Raw genomic sequence first — 19,699 nt, 5'->3', positions numbered from 1 at the left:
AACAAAGCACAACTTAAAGCATGCTATTATTCTTCTGAACGTATTTCTTTTGTATTCTATATCCAGCGAGTACCATTCCCCTGATCACAGACAAATGATTTAGCAGAGAAATCCAAAGCCCTTATTTCCCCCATTCTAATTTCCTCCTGTAAATTCTTTCCTACCACTTAGTACAGTGCTCTGCACACTAAGCACATAAATAATGTTATTCTATTGTCTCTTCCTCCTCCGTCACCTATGGACATTCCCCCCCTTGTGGGCAGGGGACATGCCTACCAATTTTGTTGGACTGTAGTTTCCCAAGCACTTAATATAGTACTAATGCTCAATAAGTGACACTGATTGATTGACAGTTCCTAGGGTGTGGATTATTTCCAGTTAATTTTACAGACTGGTTATCCACAGAGTGTCTTCCTTTCTGATTCTATTGCTCGTGCCCTTATTGCGTTTAACCTTTGTGTTCATCTGTTCCTGTCTTTATGTATTACATCCTTGCTCATGTGGCCCAGCACACAGTGCTCAGTAAATGGAATGTATCAATTGCGCTAACACTTCCTCCCATGTTTAAACTTCTCTTTCCCAGTTCCCCTTTCCCCTATCCAGGACCATTAGATAACACCAGCAGCCAAAACAAACACAAAAACAAAAAAAATTCCTCATGAAAAAAACAAAACCAAAAAACAATAAAAAAAGCAGACTGGACAGAAATATGCGAGATCTAAAGACAGGGGCAGGCTACTGGCCAAAAGAAATTAAGAAGAGTAAGTATAATGTATCCATCAAGCTGGAGTTCTGTTGTCTTTGTCACTGAGGCATACTCAATGGATGTGAGCTTTGAAAAGTTCCCTCTGCCAAATGTACCTTATGCCACAAGCACTGGATTGTCACAGACCGAGATTTACCCAAGGCAGAAAATAGTCAAAGACTAATTTCACGCTAGAGAAACCCTCGCGTTCTCATTTAATGACATCTACTGGCCATTTAAATTGTATTTTCAAGTAAAGGCTGTGAAAGGTAACAGACTGACCATTCCTATTTGAAATTTAAAAAAGGGAATTAATTGCTCCACAAGATTTCCTTCCATCCAGTCCCCAGATTCTTAAAGAGAGGGGAGATTTCTACTGGTGGGCTCTAGGGACCCTGAGAGTCCAGGAAAAGGATGACTGCGGTGAAGCATTCTAGGCCACATGAACAACTGCTCCCTTTTAGAGCTTGACTCAAATTCACCAACATATTTCCCACAGGCCCCATGTGGACAGTTCCTTGGGACTGAGATGGGAGAGGGGAGAAAAGGGAGAAATCCATGATTGGTCTGAAATGTTTAGAGAGAGTTGCAAGGGGAAAGAGAAATAGGGAAGACGATCAGCAGCCTGACCCTTCCAGAAGCAAGGCACGTTCCTGGGCCTTGGTTCAGTTCCGGTGGCAGATTTTCACCCTCTTGCGGGACTCCGGCACAAGCAACTTCCCCTGGCCCGCCTTTCCTGGTCAGGCTGAGGCCACTAGGCCCAGCCCCAAATGGGATTCTAATGAGGCAGTAAGGAGCAGAATCAGAGGATGGGCAAAGGCAAAAGAGAAACAACATAAATCTCTTCAATTAGGAGTGTAAGCTCATTACAGGTAGAGAACTTGTCTGCTAATATTTTGTTATTGTATTCTCCCAAGTGCTTAAGTATAGCAATCTGTACATAGTAAGTGCTCGGTAAATACCATTGATTGATTCAATAAAATGATTTCTTCCTTAGAGTGGGCACTAGTAGATCATTTTTCAAATTCAGTCATTAATTCGACTGTCAGAGGAGAGAGGCTCACCTGAAATTCTGAATGTTGACATATTCCTTCTCTCTCTTTGCCAGTATGTGTTTGATGAGGCCCTCTCGCTGTCCAGACTGGGTATTTGGAACAAAGAGCTTCCGCATGGTGTTGGTCACTTTAGGCTGCTCTTTGCTTGTGGCTTCTCTTTCCCGTGGAAGCCTAATGAGGAAATTAGGGATTTAGAACTCACATCTCTAAAAATCCAAGATGCCCGTATCGGAGCAGTGCCTCTAACAAGGGACTCACGCTCTGTTTCCTGCAGGAGGAGGTGGGGGCTCCCGACGCGTCCCCATCTGCTGGTTCTGTAAGTTTCGTTTCTTCTCCAAACTCAGGGACGTAAAATTATCCTCAAAGCCAAGGATCCCTACAATGACACAATTGAAAATTAATCGTGTTTCTGGAATGCAATTCACCTCTAAAATCAACAATGGAGGCCACCATTTCCAGTTACCAAAGGGCAAGACTGGGAAGTTCATTACTTCTGTCTCGAGAACTAGGACTGTCAAAGTGGATACGAGGAGAGTACTAGGTCCAGGAAAGGACATTTTTTTTACCCTGGTGGGGAAAATGACATAGTGATGAGGAGATAAACGCCATCAGCTGGGAGCTGGAAAAACAGCAACAAAAATGTTAACCGGCATACAAATGTCGTGACTGGATCAGTTGTAACCATTTGGCAAGAGATGGGGAGACCAGATCCTGATCTCCATCACCCATCTAGACATGAAATGCCATTGAGTCAGAGTGGTTCACTCAGCCCGATATTCTGCCTCTAACAGTGACAACTGAACACTTGGCTGCTGCTGTACTTGATGCCCGGCTGAAAAGCCCAGCTTTCAACTATTGCAGAAAGAGATCCCTCCCTCCCTCTGGTACCTGGAGCAGTCGACTCATTCAGAGGTTTGTCCACAGGCGGTAATTTCTGGTACCAGCTGGAGGAGTCTTTGGAATCGGGAATTGTAGGTTTTAGTAGAGCTGTGAAAGAAAGTTACTATCAGGAAGCAGTAGCCTGACAGCACAGAAGAGTCACTGAAAAGCATCTTCCCAGCAAACTCCTCTTCACTCAATCATATTTATTGAGCGCTTATTGCTTATAGAGCACTGTACTATGTGGTTGGAAGAGTGAAAAAATAATTAACAGACACATTCCCTACCCACAACAAGTTTACCGTCTCCTCTCGTTTGTCTTACTCTAGAATCTATGCTTACTGTGGACAGAGAACGTATCTGCCAATTCTGTTGTACTGGACTTTCTCAAGTGCTCAGTACAGTGCTCTGCACAGGGTAAGCACTCAATAAATACTACTGATGATGGCTTTGTGTCCTTGGAAGCTGCTTCAGAGCTAAGCTACTCTCTATCTAGAGGATCCTGGAGTTTAGGCTGCTTCCCTTAGTCCAAGGAAATCTTGATCCAAACTTCTCTCAGCAGACATCTTCCTCTCTGGGGTGCCAAAGAAAAACTAATTCTGTCCCGAGCCACAGTTTCCCAGTGGAGGGAGGAGAGGCCTGTGTCTCCTGGCAGTAACCTCAGGGATCTGGGCAGGTGACAGGTGGTCTCTGGGGATTTAAATTATTCTGCAGTCCCTAGATTGACAGAGAAAGTTCCTCCAGACAGCTCGTTGTGAGCAAGGAATGTGTCTGTTTTTTTTTTTTATTGTATTGTACTCTACACACAATCAGTGCTCAATAACTACGACTAAATGAATCAATGACTTACAGATCTGTGGAACGGTAACTTGCATTGGTAAGAGGGGCCTGCTGATCGGCTCCCACGACCAGAGTCCTGTCAGGGCCGGTTCCCAACCTGAGGGAAAGCTCCAGGCCAGAACAACCTCTGCAAGTTTGGCTGGAACTCGTCTGGCCTCAGAATTGCAGGGTAGGGAAAAACAGCAAGACCACAGCTGCTTAGCTGCCTGCAGTGCATAAAGCCAGAAACAACCGCCCCGAGATGCTTGACATCCAACGGCTGGGTGATACCTCCCCACCTCCCCGGAGAATGCCCTGACCAGACACATCGAGTCACCCCAGGAAAGACGTGGGGGACCAGTGCGGGGGCAGCCTGGCCTGCAGGACAAGGAAGGTGAGTCACAAGCCAGTCGCCTCAATAAGCACAGCGTACTGGATAAGGCACAGGGCTGGGAGTCCGAAGGTCATGGGTTCTAATCCCAGCACCACCATTTGTCTGCTGTGTAGCCTTGAGCAAGTCACTTTACTTTTCTGTGTTTCAGTGACCTCAGCTATAAAATGGGGATTGAGAAGTGGGACAGGGACTGTGTCCAACTCAATTTGCTCCTATCCACCCCAGCACTTAGTACAGTGCTTGGTACATAGTAAATGTTTAACAAATATCATTATTATTATTAGTATTATTAAATGTTACTGGATATGCACAGAATGCCCGACAGCTATTTACACCCAATCAGGGCTGTGGCGGCCACCAAGCTCTAGTTACCTTCCTGAGCAGCAAGGACATCAGCGAGAAACCGCAAGCAGCGCTCTTCATCAGGGATTTCAAAGAGGCGCTCTCCCGTGAAGTCACCTTGAACCCGGATCTTGCAGCCAGCTTTAAATCATTTTCACACACAGACACGAAAACAGATGCACAGCCACGCATAAGTTGAAGACCACATTTCATTAAAAAACCCACCACTTCCCCCACCAAGGCAGAAGCCATCACTTTGGCTCCCATCTTCTCTATCTTGGACTCTTTTCTGTCAAATCTGAGCTATGCTAGCATCGTGAAGCCTAGTGGGGAGAGGCTCTAGCCTTAAGGACACTAGAAGGAGAGGGAGAAAGTGGGATTGTGTGTTAGAATGTGTGCTCGCAGAGGAAGAACAGCCAGAAGGAAAAGAGAACATGTGGCAAAGAGCCCTATGGGAGAGAAGCAACACGGCATCATGGATAGAGCACGGGGCTGGGAGTCAGAAGGTCATGGGTTCTAATCCCAATTCCATCAGATGTCTGTTGTGGGTCCTTAGGCAAGTCACTTCTCTGGGCCTCAGTTACTTCATCTGTAAAATAGGGATTGGGACTGTGAGTCCCATGTGGGACACTTAGTACAGTGTCTGGAAATAAGTGCTTAAATACCACAATTATTACTATTACTCTTATTAGATGTGGAACGGAACAAAAGGGTGAAAACAAGAAAAAAATGAAGAGGATTGGGAAAAATGACGGGAGGAGGGGAGTGTGTGACGGGGTGAGTAGGAAAATGAAGTAGAGAAAAGAAAAAAGGCCCTAATTGTGGTGATAAAAAGCTAGGGTTTATCAGATTACCTGAAATACATTCATACAGTATTAGTGTGATGGGTTCTATTTTATATTTTTATTGAAATTCAGATTTGCCGGCCACCTGCTTTTTCCTAGGTTTGACCTAATTTCTGGGCTCATTTGCATGATTGGCTTGAGAACATACAATCTAAGGTTTAAAAAAGGAACAAAGAGACAGGGAACAGAGCAGAGAGGGCAGAATAAAGAGAGCCAAAGGGATGAAATATTTCCCCCACAGCATTCCATTCAAAAACACTCACTGTTTGAGGCTATGTCAATCAGCAGAGTTTCTTCAGCTTCTAAGGAGAAAAAAAATGGAGCAGGATCAGACAAGGGTAAATCACTCTTCAAAATTGCCAGGATTAAACACATAAAAACGAAAAACAGCTTCCGACCTCGCTCGCCAATCCTAAGCATTGAAATCATTTTCCTTTCTTTGCTGTTAAAAAAAAAAAAAATCACTCAATTGATTTTTGCTGTACCTGATACCACAGAATGCAATTGCTTATATATGAAACTAAGAGAAATACTAATTGATTGAAGAATCAAAAGTGTAGTGCACCAAGCATGCCAATTCATTAAATTCCTGAAGAATAAGTCTTTAGGAGAAGAAACACCACAAGTTCCTCTTTCAAGAATCCAAATGGATTGGCAGTGAACTCTCAGCTCTCCATACTTGGGTTGGAAGTTTCCATGTGGGATGGGGGCTGCCTCGGATCTGATTATCTTGTACCTTCCCCAGTGCTTAGTATAGTGTTCGGTGCATGGTAGGCACTTAACAAATACCACCATTATTATTATGGTACAAGTGGATGAACAGTGGCACAGTTGGCCAAGACAATAGAGAGGGGCGGGAGAGGAAGGAAAGGCTTTAAGCCCCATCCAAAGCCCCATGGAGCAGGCAGCTGTGGGATATTTCTACAGCCTCTACAGCCTAGAAGCAGTGTGGTGTAATACTTAGAACAGAGGCCTGGGAGTCAGGACCTGGGTTCTAATCCTGGCTCCATCCCGTGTCTGCTGTGTGACCTTCGGCAAATGGCTTCACTTGTCTGGGCCTCCAGTTACCTCATCGGAAAAATGGGGATTTAGACAGTGAGCGCTATGTGGGACAGGGATTTTGTTCAACCCAATTACCTTTTATCTACCCCGGCACTTAGTACAGTGCCTGGCTCATAGTAAGTGCTTAACTAATACCACTATCATTACGATTATTATTACTGCAGGGACTGAAGGGTAAGAGACGGCAGTTAGGGAGAACTTTAACTGTGCCGAGCATAATCCATCTACTGAGTGATCGACTTGCACATAACAGAGAGTGGACTCTACTAAGCGTTTTCCATTTGTTGACTGGGGGAGGCAGACCAATCACCAAGCAGTTTAAAAGGCCCAGAAATTACTTGGATGAATACCAGTACACCAACGAAGAGTCTCCTTGCCCACGCACCACGCCCGGCAAAGCAACTGGCCACTAAGTGCCTTGTTTTCCCGGCCCTCTTTCTAACCCATGGTACCACTAAATAACCATTCCTCTCTCGCATTCCCCTTGTACGTGGGACAGTGTTAGTGAGGTCACTCTCCACCGGCTCCTCTGTGCCTCAGTTGCTTCATCTGCAAAATGGGGATGAAGACTGTGAGCCCCACATGGGTCATGGACTGTGTTCAGCCTGATTAGCTTGTATCTCTTCCAGTGCATAGTACGGTGCTTGGCATAGAATAAGTGCTTAACAAATACCATTAAAGTATATATAACAGGGCTCGGGCTCTCTCTCTCTCTCTCTCTCTCTCAAACTCTGTCATGTCTCCCAATTCTTGTATTATACTTTCCCAAGCACTTAGTCCAATGCTCTGCACACAGTAAGGGCTCAATAAATACTACTGACAGAGGAAAAGGAGGCATGTATTTTTCCAGCATAAATATGCTGATTAGATTGCAGGATAAAAAGGTGGGAATTGAGCTAATAGCTTCAGCTAAAGCATCTCCCAAAACAGGGAATTAATGCAGTTTAGGAATATTTTCACAGCAACTAATCTCACACAGGTCTGTAAGAGCCCAAGGTGTTCACGCAAACTGCTTCAATACCTACTCATCTAGTAGTGAGAACAAAACTCAACAAACAGCCTCAGAGACGTATGGTGGGGGAAAAGAAAAGTCTCTCTTGCTATCTAGACAGGCTATTCTTTTTCAAAAGCATTACAGCAGCTTTTACAATCAATCCTACTCCCAAATCCCCCAAATAGCCCTGTACTTAAAAAGGGCCTTGCACAAAGAGATGAGGAGACAGGGAGGAGGGAAAAGAGGGATGGGGAGAAAGACAGCCAATTTGAACTCATCACTTCTGCCACTGGGAAGATGAGAAATGGTGCTGGAGGGAGCCTAAGAGTTGGTAGCAAGCCAAGTTAGAGTAGTGTCCTGATTCTTGTTATGGGCAGGGAATGTGCTCCTAATTCTGTCATACTGTACTCTCCCAAGTGCTTAGTACGGTGCTCTGCACATAATAAGCACTCAGTAAATACCTGATTGATTGACCCGAGGAGCCGGGAAGGAGCAGCTACAATGGCAGAACATTAGGGCACGCTAAAACTTGAGTGGCAGGTAACCTCAGCAGACTTTCCTTTAGGGCTCCCGAATGCCTGCTTTCTACAGGGCTGCTCCACAGGGCACAGAGATCTTTTCTCTTCAGTGGAGACCCGAGAGGCACATCCGGAGAGAATTCCGTAAACATCCAGGGAATCTTTTCAGAAGCGTCCTATCCCAGCTGAAAGTTCTAGGGGACCCTTTTGAACTAGTTGAATCATTCTGATAATTAGCCAACTGACCCTCATGGATCATCAAATTACTGGGCATTCTGGACAATTTACTTCAAATTCTTCGGAGCCATTCGCGGTCCTAGATTCTAGAAAAACAACGTAACATCTAGGTTTTCTATTTCTAGAAATTCAACGAGCAGGTAACCGAGCCCTTGCCCCGAGAGTTACTTCCTTAAGACTAACAAGTGACTGTTTGGTTAGGCACTAAGTTAAAATTATTCAGTTTTATGGTGACCTGGGTTGGAATGTTAAGAGATGTATGAAACCAGTTATCCCCAAATGTTACTGATAATGAGGTTTAAGATAATGGCAGAAACAAGCTGCGTAATCAAATTTAATACCTTGCACACATCTGAAACGGCTGTTGATAGGAATGATATCTTGAGCAGGCATTTCCTTCTCACGTGACTGGATAATCAACCTGGGAAAGAGAAGCAAGGTCAAAGCGGTAACTGAATAGAAAAAAACAAAAAAGCCCTTGCTAATCGTATATCCCTTATTATTTACAAGTACAACAAAACCTTAAGTAATACTTTTTCAGAACATAGAATATTGACCAAATATGGAGCTTGTACTACAAAGAGCTACGAGACAGGCTATTAAGCAGTGTGGAATAGTGAAAAGAGCATGATCCTGGGAGTCAGAGAACCTGGTTTTAAATCTCAGCTCCACCATTTGTCTGCTGTGACTGAGGACAAGTCACTTCACTTCTCGGCCTCACTTCCCTCATCTATAAAATGGGGACCTTTTTTTTTTTTAAAGTATTTGTTAAGTGCTTACTATTTGCCAGACACTGTACTAAGTGCTGGGGTTAACATAAGTTAATTGGGTTGGACATAGTCCCTGTCCCCCATGGGCTCACAGTCTCAATCCCCATTTTACAGATGAGGGAACTGAGGCCCAGAGAAGTGAAGTTACTTGCCTAAGGTCACAGAATAGACAAGTGGCAGAGCCGGAATTAGAACCCATGACCTTCTGACTCCCAGGCCCGTGCTCTATCCACTATGCCATGCTGCTTCCTTAAATTCCTTAAGTATTAAAGGGAGCTCAATCCCTGCCCTTGAATTACTTCCTCTTGATCCCAACCCCTCAGCTCTTCAGAGCTAGAAACCTTCTCAACTAACTAGAGTGTTGGGGCAACAGCCTATACACGTCTCAAATTACAAGTGAATGCAAAAGTAAGAGAGGAGGGCAAGAAGAACGAGTGGAGAGTGGAAGGTACAGGAAACGGGAGAAGGAAAGAGATACTTGGGGAGAGAAGACAGTAAATTGCTCCCAATTTAGTCTTTGAGGCCCTAACCCTCGTTTTGCATTTCCTTTATTATTTAGAAGCAGCAATTACATAAAACATGGCACTCCTTCCAAGGACATAAAACATGGCACTCCTTCCAAGGAAGTGACTACACTTCCATTCACTCATTCAACTGTATTCATTGTTTACTTTGTGCTATGTAATGATGGCTCCAGAAGTGACTTTTGGCCTGAAGGGATGGTGGGAGACTGAAGCAGAAGGCAGGGGAGATAGCTTAAGCCACACTTCTAGAATGGGAGGAGGGAGAGCTGCAGTAAGATTATCACTTGGACAGGAAAGGGAAGGGTCAACTTAAAAATGGTGTCTTTGCTGCTATCTTCCTTCCAACGGGCTTAGAGGGGGCATCCGACTTGAACTAGTGAAAAGTCTGAACTATAAGAGCACGTTTATTACAGCAGTTCAGATATTTTTTCACTCCAGTACTGTGCGCCTCCATGGGTGTGAAGAATAAATTTAGGCTTCAAGTTCCTGGTGTCCATACTAATTCTGTTCAGGAAGTTGGAAATATAGGCAATGCATCTCGTTGGTTAACTTGACGTTTTTCCTAACCGAGTATGTACATCAAGCACTTTTTCTTTAGATGAAAGACTTTAAAAGTAGTAGAGGGGAGAGAGGTTTCAAAGGGTCAAATTCCACATCAGAAGGCTCTAAATTAATAGTTTGCTATATTCCGATAAAGGGAAAATCCCAGCTTTGAGGAGGGGAGAGGTTCCTGGTATGAAATAGTCACTCACTCACAGAGAGAGAATAGGAGCCTAGTTTCTTAAAGAGAAAACAACTGGGGCAATCCTAGGGAAAACAATGCCAGTGTTATGGCAAGTTAACAATACTAATACTAATAATAATGGTATTTGTTATGTGCCAAGCACTGTACTAAGCACTGGGGAAGGCAGAGTCTCCATCCCACTGGGGGCTCACAGTCTAAGCTGCTTCCGAGAGAAAACATCTTCCCTTATTCCAGCTTTTTAATCACTCTATGGTGCTCACTGAGTGCAGCGCACCCAAATGAGCACTTAGAAGAGAACAACAGATAAGCAGATACGATCTCTGCCCTCAAGAAATTTACAGTCTTATACCCTTTGGCGGACTCATATGGTTATTTCTCTCAAATGTTGAAGAACTTGCTTTGACCCTGCAAATATTTCTGGTCAATCTTTTTTTTCCCCTGCTCCTTGAATTTATATGCATCTCCCTATAAAGCCTCTCTGAAATCACACTTCCTCCAGGAGGCCTTCCTTGCTTAATCTCCCCACCTGATGTCATTACTACAGTGTCTATTCTATTTCCTTTACACGTTACAGTCTATTTCCCCCAAATTAACTTTAGTGTCTTTTCTCCCTCTAGACTCTGAAGTTCTTGAGGACAGGGAGATAGATACTTCTTTCCATTCTCTCTGAGACCGTGCACCTCATATGGGACGTGAACTGTGACTGATTTGTTAATAATGATGATTCTTCCCCAGTGATTAGCACTTCATTCATTCAATCATATGCACTGAGAGCCGTGTGCAGAGCACTGTACTAAGTGCTTGGGAAAGTACAACAAGATGATCAACATTCATTCCCTGTCCACAACGAGCTTACAGTCACTCAAATGCCGCTATTAGCATCATGACGAACAGTGTGGCCTACTGTAAAGAGCACAGGCCTGGGAGTTGGAGGATCTGGGTTCTAATTCCGACTCTGCCACCTGTCTGCTATGTGGCCTTGAGCAAGTCACTTCACTTCTCTGTGCCTCAGTTACCTCATCTGTAAAATGGGGATTAAGACTGTGAGCCCCATGTCAGTCGATTGTATTTATGGAGCGTTTACTGTGTGCAGAGCACTCTACTAAGCCTTTAGGCGAGTACAATACCACAATAAACAGACTGTCCCTACCCACAATGAGCTTACAGTCAAGAAGACAGGACATGACAGTCTAGAGAACATGTGGGACAGACTGTGTCCAATCCGACTATCTTATGTCTATCTCAGCATTTAGAAGAGTGCCTGGCACACAGTAAGTGCTTAAAAAACACAAAGAAAAAATAAATGATGTCTACTTATTACACTGTAGTCTCCCAATCATTTAGTAAACTAGGAGATCCACACTTTTGACTGAATTAGTGACGCAAAGTAATTCTGTTGCCAAATTGTGGGCAAGGACCTAGAAGATTAGTTTTGAGCGTTCTTAGAATCGGGGATTTGGGATGGTTGAGGCCCGGAGGCAACCGGGTGTCTCCATCCTGCTGAGGGGAGCTGGGGGCTGCGGAGGGTGGGGGGAGAAGCCAGAGTCACATGGCAGCCGCCCCCTGCCCCCTGTCAGAGTTTCCCTGCCACGGGGAGCTGGGGGAATCCTTGGAGTCCAACGCTGGTGGGATGGATCCTGGCACGGGGCGATGGCCCTGGGAGGGGGAAGGGGCGCCCACCTGGGGGATCAGAGTTGCTCTCTCCACCGGGCAGACAGGGAGCTGGGGGCAGGGGGCAAGGGTGGAGAGGCTGGGACCGGGGGCAGGGACTGGGGCTAGGTGGCTAGAGAGGAGGGGCTGGGGCAGGGGGCAGAGGTGAGGGACTAGGGCAGGGACAGGCCTGGGGCTGGGAAATGGAAAGGGGGCGGGAAAGGGACAGGGGGCGGGAAAGGGACAGGGGGCGGGAAAGGGACAGGGGGCGGGAAAGGGACAGGGGGCGGGAAAGGGACAGGGGGCAGGGGGCGGGAAAGGGACAGGGGGCAGGGGGCGGGAAAGGGACAGGGGGCAGGGGGCGGGAAAGGGACAGGGGGCAGGGGCGGGGAAAGGGACAGGGGGCAAGGGCGGGGAAAGGGACAGGGGGCAGGGGGCGGGGAAAGGGGCGGAGAGACTAGAGCAGGGGCGGGGCTTTGGGCCTAGTTCATTTTGTTGTCAGTCTCCCCCCTGTGAGCCCGCTGTGGACAGGAATTGTCTCTAACTGTTGCCGAATAGTACATTCCAGTGCTTAGTACAGTGCTCTGCACACAGTAAGCACTCAATAAATTCGATTGAGTGAATGGGGCAGGGGGCAATGGGGCTGGAGGGCGAGGGGGGCGAGGGTTGGCGTTACTCACTGGTACTGTCCGGTCCTGCGGGCGAGGACGAGGACGCGGGGCTCCCGGGCGGGCCCCTTCACCTCCAGCCCCTCCACCGACTGCCCACAACGTCAAGGACACAACCGGGACCCTCCCAAGGGAACCCCCTCTTCTCCCTCAGTGCTCCCTCCCCTCCTCCCCACACAATGCTCCCCCCAGCCCCCACTTGCTCCCGGTGATCCTCCCCCCCCCCCCGCAAATGCTCTCCTGCTGCCGTACTCCCTCCCCGCCCCCACTTGCTCCCGGTGCTTTCCCCCGCCCTTTCCTGGTGCTCCCTTCCCTGCCCCCACTTGTTCCCGGTGCTCCCTCCCAGTGCTTCCCTCCCTGCCCCCACTTGCTCCCGGTGCTCCCCCTTGGTGCTCCCCTCCCCCCCGCTCCCGTGCTCCCTCCTGGTGCTCCCCCCCAGTGCTTCCTCCCTGTCCCCATTTGCTCCCGGTGCTCCCCCCCCCGCTCTCGTGCTCCCTCCCTGCTCCCCTTCCCTCCCCCCCCGTGCTCCCTCCCTCCCTCCCTCCGGGCCGGCGGAGCTCGACGGGCGGATACGGCAAGGCGCTGAGCTCCGGGCGGCGTCTCCATGGCGACGGGACCAACCGCCGAGCCGAGCCGAACCGAACCGAGCCCGACGGCAGCGGGCCCAGGCCGCGGCCGAGCAGCCGATCTCCAACCCCTCCCCCCCACCCCCCGGGAAACCGAGACCCGGCGCCGCCCGGAGAGAGCGGCGCCTCCGGACGCCCCCCGCGCACGCCCGCCCGCGCTCTCGCCCCCTCGCGGCCGACGTCCAGAACTACAAGGGGTGGGGAGGGGAGACGCGGCGCCTCCGGCCGGGCCCCCTCGCGGCCGAAGCCCGGAACTACAAGGGGAGGGGAGGGGAGACGCGGCTGGGCCCCCGCACCCGGCCGCCCGCCAGCCCGCCCCCTCGCGGCCGACGCCCAGAACTACAAGGGGAGGGGAGACCCGGCTACGCCCCCTTGCGGCCGACGCCAAGAACTACAAGGGGAGGGGAGACCCGCCGCGGCTCGGGGGGACGCGGGCGGCGCCTCCAGCGGGCCCCGCCCCCTCGCGGTCGATACCCGCAACTACATGCTCGCCCTGCCTTTCTCCCTCCGTCGACCCGGGAAACCGGGCAGAAGGCCATTCATTCATTCAATAGTATTTATTAATAATAATAAAATAATAATAATAATAATGTTGGTATTTGTTAAGCACTTACTATGTGCAGAGCACCATTCTAAGCGCTGGGGGTAGACACAAGGGGATCAGGTTGTCCCACGTGGGGCTCACAGTCTTAATCCCCATTTTACAGATGAGGCAACTAAGGCGCAGAGAAGTTAAGTGATTTATTGAGCGCTTACTATGTGCAGAGCACTGTTCTAAGCGCTGGGGTATAGAGGGTAATCAGGTTGTCCCACATGAGGCTCACAGTCTTAATCCCCATTTTACAGATGAGGCAACTGAAGGACAGAAGTTAAGTGATTTATTGAGAGCTTACTGTGTGCAGAGCACTGTACTAAGCGCTTGGAAGGTACAATTCGGCAAGAGATAGACAACCCCTGCCCATTGACGGGCTTACAGTCTAATTGGGGGAGACGGACAGAAACAAGACAACTTTATCATGAGAAATAGAATCAAGGGGATGTACACCTCATTAGCAAAATAAATAGGGTAATAAAAATATATACAAATAAGCACAGTGCTGAGGGGATGGGAGAGGGGAGGAGTAGAGGGAAAGGGGGGAAAGGGGGCTTAGCTGAGGGGAGGTTAAGGGGGAGCAGAGAGAGAGAGCAGAGGGAGCAAGGGAAAAGGGGAAACAATCTGAGAAGGCTGCAGGGCGACTGTTCGGCTCAGAGAGGATTCCCTGGACCAATACTTTCGTCATCTAGGATTACAGCACCTGTTGGTCCTACTCATGGCCATAATCAACCAAAAGGAATTGAGTTCTTACTGGATATAGAGCCCAGCAGGAACTGAGTTGTCATCCCCACTCCACCACTTGTCTGTTGTGTGACTTTGGGAAAGTCACAACTTCTTTGAGCTTCAGTTACCTCATCTGGAAAATGGGGAGTAAGACTGTGAGCCATGTGGGACTTGGACTGGGTCCAACCTCCTTTATTAACTCTCTTCCCCTCTTCAAAGCCCTATTGAGAGCTCACTTCCTCCAGGAGGCCTTCCCAGACTGAGTCCTCCCTTTCCCTCTGCTCCTCCTCCCTTCCCCCGTACTTCTGCCTTCTTCTCTCTTCCCCTTTCCCACAGGACTTGCACATATTTGTATATATTTCTCTATTTTGTCAATGATATGTAGATAGCTATGATTCTATTCATCTTGATGACATTGACACCAGACTACTTGTTTTTTGTTGTCTGTCTCCTTCTAGACTGTGAGCCCATCGTTGGTCAGGGATTGTCTCTATGGTCAAATTCCAAGTGCTTAGTGCAGTGCTCTGCACAGAGTAAGCACTCAAATACGATTGAATGAATAATCATTTTGGTATTTGTTAAGTGCTTACTATGTGCCCAGCACTGTTCTAAGCGCTGGTGGAAATACAAGGTCATCAGGTTGTCCCATGTGGGACTCACAGTTTTAATCCCCATTTTACAGATGAGGGAACTGAGGCCCAGAGAAGTGAAGTGATTTGCCCAAGGTCACAGAGCAGACAAGTGGAGATCTTGGATTAGACTCCCAAGCCCGGGCTTTTTCCACTAAGCCACGCTGCTTCTCTGGTACCTACCCTGATACTCGATACCAATGCATGTCACACAGGAAGCATTAACAAAGCGTTTCTGGACAGAGAAAGCATCTGCTAATTCCATCTTCCCCCAAGCACCTAGTACAGCGCTCTGCCCAATAGTAAGCACTCAAATACAATTGATTGATATAAAATAGTGAGTAATAATTATGGTATTTGTTAAGCACTTACCATGGGCTAAGCACTATTCTGAGCACTGGGGTAGAGAGAAAGTAAACAGGTTGACCCACATGGGACTCACAGTCTTAATCCCCATTTTACTGATGAGGTAACCAAAGTCCAGAGAATGGACTTGCCTAAGGTCACACAGCAGACAAGTGGCAGAGCTGGTCTTAGAACCCATGTTTTCGGACTCCCAACTCTGTGTTCTTACCATTAGATCACACCGCTTAAGTAGATGATCCCTGCCCTCCAGGAGTTTACAATGTAGCAGGAGAGACAGACATAAAACAAACTTTAAAAAGGAAATACAACCAAGCATGAAGAACTGTACCTAAGTGTCAGGGCAGGCAGGGAAATATTTAAGGATTTAGGCAGCAGATTCAATGCAGGGTGACCCAGTTGGAGGAAAATAACATGAGATGAGAGATTATTCAGGGCAAGGCTTCCTGGAGGAAGTGAAAATTTAGTAGAGTTTTGAAGGGGAGAAGAGTAATCTGCTGGATGTGAAGAAGAAGGAAGGACAGAGGCAAGAGAAAGGAGAGCAAGGCACAACAAGCATTAGAGGAGCAAAGTGTATGGACTGGCTCAAAACCAAAAGCACCATAAAGGGAAGTAGGGAGAAAAGATGAAATATCCAGTAAGGCTTACCTCTGTCTGTCCATCCAGTCCCTTCAATTTCCATCTCTCTGACCTTCCCTGAACACATAGGAAGACACCCACCCAATCCCTGCTACTCACCTTTTCACCCTCTCCTCAGAGTCAGAAGGAAGGGAGATACAGAGAAAAAATAAGGAGGGGGTGTGGCTTGTTGAGGAGGAGAGAGATTGAGTGGGTGGACAGGCATTTAGGAGAAGCTGGGAAAGGTGATGGTAGCAGGTGGGTGAGCAAAGAGTAGATGGGTTTGAGAGAACAGGTGAGCGCTCAGCAAATCAAACACAGGGTGCTAGAGAAATAATAATGATAATTATGGTTTTTATTAAGTGCTTACTACGTGTCAGGCATTGTTCTAAGCACTGGGGTGGGTACAAGCAAGTGGGGTTGGACACAGTCCCTGTCCCATGTGGGACTCACAGTCTCCATCTCCATTTTACAGATGAGGTAACTGAGGCCCAGAGAAGTGAAGTGACTTGCCCAAAATAATAATAATGTTGGTTTTGTTAAGCACTTAAGTGCTGGGTTAGTTACAGGGTAATCAGGTTGTCCCACGTGAGGCTCACAGTCTTAATCCCCATTTTACAGATGAGGTAATTGAGGCATAGAGAAGTTAAGTGTTTGCCCACAGTCACACAGCTGACAAGTGGCAGAGCCAGAATTCGAACCCATGACTGCTGATTCCCAAGCCCGGGCTCTTTCCATCGAGCCACGCTGCTTCCCTGATCACACAGTCGACAAGTGGCAGAGGTGGGATTAGAACCCAGGTCCTTCTGACTTCCAGCCCTGTATTCTATCCATTAGTCTACGCTGCTTCTCTGTTGTGCTACCACGGAGCTCTCTGAGTGTGAGGGCCTCATTCTCTCTCGCTGCAGATACCTCGTTCACATCTTCCCTCTTGCCTAGAACTCCCTCCCCCTTTCTAGTGCACTGACCACTTTCCCCATCTATAAAGCACTGCTAAAAAAAAAATCACACCTCCTTCAGGAAGCCTTCCCTGACTAACCACTCATTTCCCCACTCTAGTCACCCTCTCTTCTGCATTGCCTATCTACTTGGGTCCCTTTAAGCTGTTTGATATTCACCCCACGCCCAGCCCCACAGCATTTATGTACATAATCTTACCCACTCTCTCACTCCCCTTCCCCTTCCCCTAGTAATTTACTTTGCGGCCTGTCTCCCCCACTAGATTGTAAACTCCTTAAGGGCAGGGAGCTTGTCTAGGAACTCTATTGTATTGTAATAATGATGGTATTTGCTAAGTGCTTACTGAAGTACTTAGGACAGGGTAGAGCACAGAGAACCCTCAGTAAATACCATTAATTGATCGACCATTGAACTTAATCCCGTTAATTGGGAAGCAGCATGGTATACTGGATAGAGCACGGGCCTGGGAGTCAGAAGGTCATGAGTTCTAATCCCAGCTCTGCCACTTGTCTGCTGTGTGACTTTAGGCAAGTCACTTCACTACTCTGGGCCTCAGTTCCCTCGTGTGTAAAATGGGGAATAAGACTGTGAGCCCTATGCTGAACAGGGACTGTATCCAAGCCCATTTGCTTGTATTCACCCCAGTGCCTAGGACAGTTGAAGCAACATGGCCTAGTGACAATATCATGGGCTTGGGAGTCAGAGGATGTGGGTTCTAATTCCGCCTCTGCCACTTGTCTGCTGGGCGCCCTTGGGCAAGTCACAATTTATCTGGGCCTCAGTTACCTCATCTGTAAAATGGGGATTGAGACTGTGAGCCCCACGTGGGACAGCCTGATCACACCTTATATCCACCTCAGCACTTAGAAGAGTGCTTGGCACATAGTAAGCCCTTAACAAATACCATAATTATTATTACTATTTTTAAACCATGGATGATTCCCCTCTGCTCTTCAATCAGTGATATTTATTGAATGTTTTCTGTGTGCAGAGCACTATACTAAGCGTTTTGGAGAGTACAAGAGAGTCGGTAGACACGTTCTTTGCCCAAAATGAATTTACAGTCTACTACTGGGCCTGATGGTGAACCTAGGTTCATCCCCAACAGACTAAAGAAAGGGGAATTAGGAAACAAGGAAAGGGAGAGTAACGAGGAAGTTTTAATGCCAATGGTAACTACCACGTAATTAGAGGATTAGCCCACGGGGTAGAGCAGTTTTGTCAATAGGTGTTTCTATGAAATTTCAAAAAGTGGAGATTAAATGGTAATCAGATAATATTCCTTTCTTCCATTAGCATCCAGTCCTGTGAACGTGAAATTACTGTGCAAATACATGTAATTACCTTATAACCATAATTACATGCTTGTTTCTGCAGCATCTACACTTTACAACTCTGTTTCTGTTCGAGTCACATAGGCATGAGCTTTGTACCCACGCACGTGAAAGGATTCCTGCCCTCTGCCTCCCTGAAGGCCCTCTGGGCACCCTGCCAGAAAGCCGTGTTGTGCAAACAGAAGTAAAATATATGAGGAGGCGGGGTTTGGAGCATGCACCCATTAAATTAGCCAGATGGCTCCATCCTCTAGATTCAGGTTGTTTTGATTAGTCTGTCAGTCAGTCATATTTACTTAATGCTTACTGTGTGCAGAGTAGTGTAATAAGGGCTGTAATTCATTATATCTCTAATTTATTGTATCAGTAATTTATTATATCTGTAATTCATTTATATTAATGTCGGTCTACCCCTGTAGACTATAAGCTCATTATGGACAGGGAATTTGTCTGTTTATTGTTATAAAGTACTCTCCCAAGCACTTAGTACAGTGCTTTGCACACAGTAAGTGCTCAATAAATACAACTGGATGAATGAATGGGGAGAGTAAAATATTACAATAAAACAGACACATTCATTCCCTGCCCTAGAGAGGGAGACAGTCATTAATATAAATAAATAAATGACAGATATGGACGTAAGTGCAGTGAGGCTGGGAGAGGGGGATGAATAAAGGGAGCAAATTAGGGTGATGCAGAAGGGAGAGGGGGAAGAGGAAAGGAGGGCTTAGGGAAGGCCTCTTGGAGGAGATGTGGTTTCAATTAGGCTTTGAAGCGGGGGAGAATAAAGGTCGGATATGAAGAGGGAGGGCGTTCCAGACCAGAGGCAGGATGCGGGCAAGAGGTCAGCGGCGAGATAGATGAGATATAGATACAGTGAGGAGGTTTCATTAGAGGAACCAAGTGTGTGTGGGTTGGGTTGTAGTAGGAGAGTAGTGAGGTGAGGTAGGAGGGGCGAGGTGATTGACTGTGAGCCCCATGTGGGACAGGGACTGCATCCAACCTGTCCACTTGGATCTACCCCAGTGTTTCGAACAGTGCTGGACACATATTCATATTTGATCGTATTTATTGAGCGCTTACTGTGTGCAGAGCACTGTACTGAGTGCTTGGGAAAGCACGATATCGCAATAAAGAGAGACAATCCCTGCCCACAATGGGCAGTCTAGAGGGGGAAGACAGACATCAGTATAAATCAACAGACATCAGTATTAAGTGCTTAACAAATCCCATCATCATTATTATTATTATCATTGTGATTCCTATAGCGAAAAGAGCCTTGTTTGGGCCGCCTCCTCAGCCTGGAGGCGTTGAGGTGACCGCCTCCCTCTGCATCCCCCAACTCCACTGGTCTTTGGGTGAGTAGGCAGAAATATATGGGCCAACTTTTCATTTTGAGTGTGGTGGTGGAAAGTGGTCAGGGAGTTGAGGGAGGATGGGGACTGGGAAGGGACAAACTTCAAAAACCAGCAATCAATCAATCAATCAATCAATGGTTGGAATTTATTAAGCACTTAGTGGGTGCAGAGCACTGTACTAAGCGCTTGGGAAAATACAATCCAATAGACTTGGGAGATATAATCCTTGCTCACAACATGGCCTAA

At 47.3% G+C, this 19,699-nt stretch overlaps 1 protein-coding gene across 3 annotated transcripts in view; it reads right to left on the bottom strand.

Annotated features, from left to right (window-relative positions):
* OCRL (OCRL inositol polyphosphate-5-phosphatase) overlaps positions 1 to 15,895 on the bottom strand; it is a 51,235-nt gene extending 35,340 nt beyond the window's left edge. For 2 of the 3 annotated variants that reach the window (XM_029067261.2, XM_029067262.2), the window contains exons 1-8: positions 12,821 to 12,925; positions 12,260 to 12,339; positions 8,232 to 8,311; positions 5,343 to 5,381; positions 4,265 to 4,375; positions 2,689 to 2,787; positions 2,059 to 2,176; positions 1,810 to 1,971 (exon numbers count right to left, since the gene is read on the bottom strand). In XM_029067261.2, coding sequence (XP_028923094.1) covers positions 1,810 to 1,971; positions 2,059 to 2,176; positions 2,689 to 2,787; positions 4,265 to 4,375; positions 5,343 to 5,381; positions 8,232 to 8,311; positions 12,260 to 12,339; positions 12,821 to 12,853 — 722 coding nt within the window. In that variant the 5' untranslated portion in view covers positions 12,854 to 12,925. Of the gene's footprint in view, positions 1 to 1,809; positions 1,972 to 2,058; positions 2,177 to 2,688; positions 2,788 to 4,264; positions 4,376 to 5,342; positions 5,382 to 8,231; positions 8,312 to 12,259; positions 12,340 to 12,820; positions 12,926 to 15,831 lie in introns of those variants that run through there. The other variant, XM_029067264.2, reaches the window with a different exon arrangement.
* Positions 15,896 to 19,699: the final 3,804 nt, after the last annotated feature.

The sequence above is a fragment of the Ornithorhynchus anatinus genome, chromosome 6 (genome assembly GCF_004115215.2).
Source record: "Ornithorhynchus anatinus isolate Pmale09 chromosome 6, mOrnAna1.pri.v4, whole genome shotgun sequence".
In the NCBI taxonomy this organism is placed as follows: Eukaryota; Metazoa; Chordata; class Mammalia; order Monotremata; family Ornithorhynchidae; genus Ornithorhynchus; species Ornithorhynchus anatinus.
The sequence above is the reverse complement of the archived record's forward strand: the minus strand, read 5'-3'. Positions and strand labels throughout refer to the sequence as shown.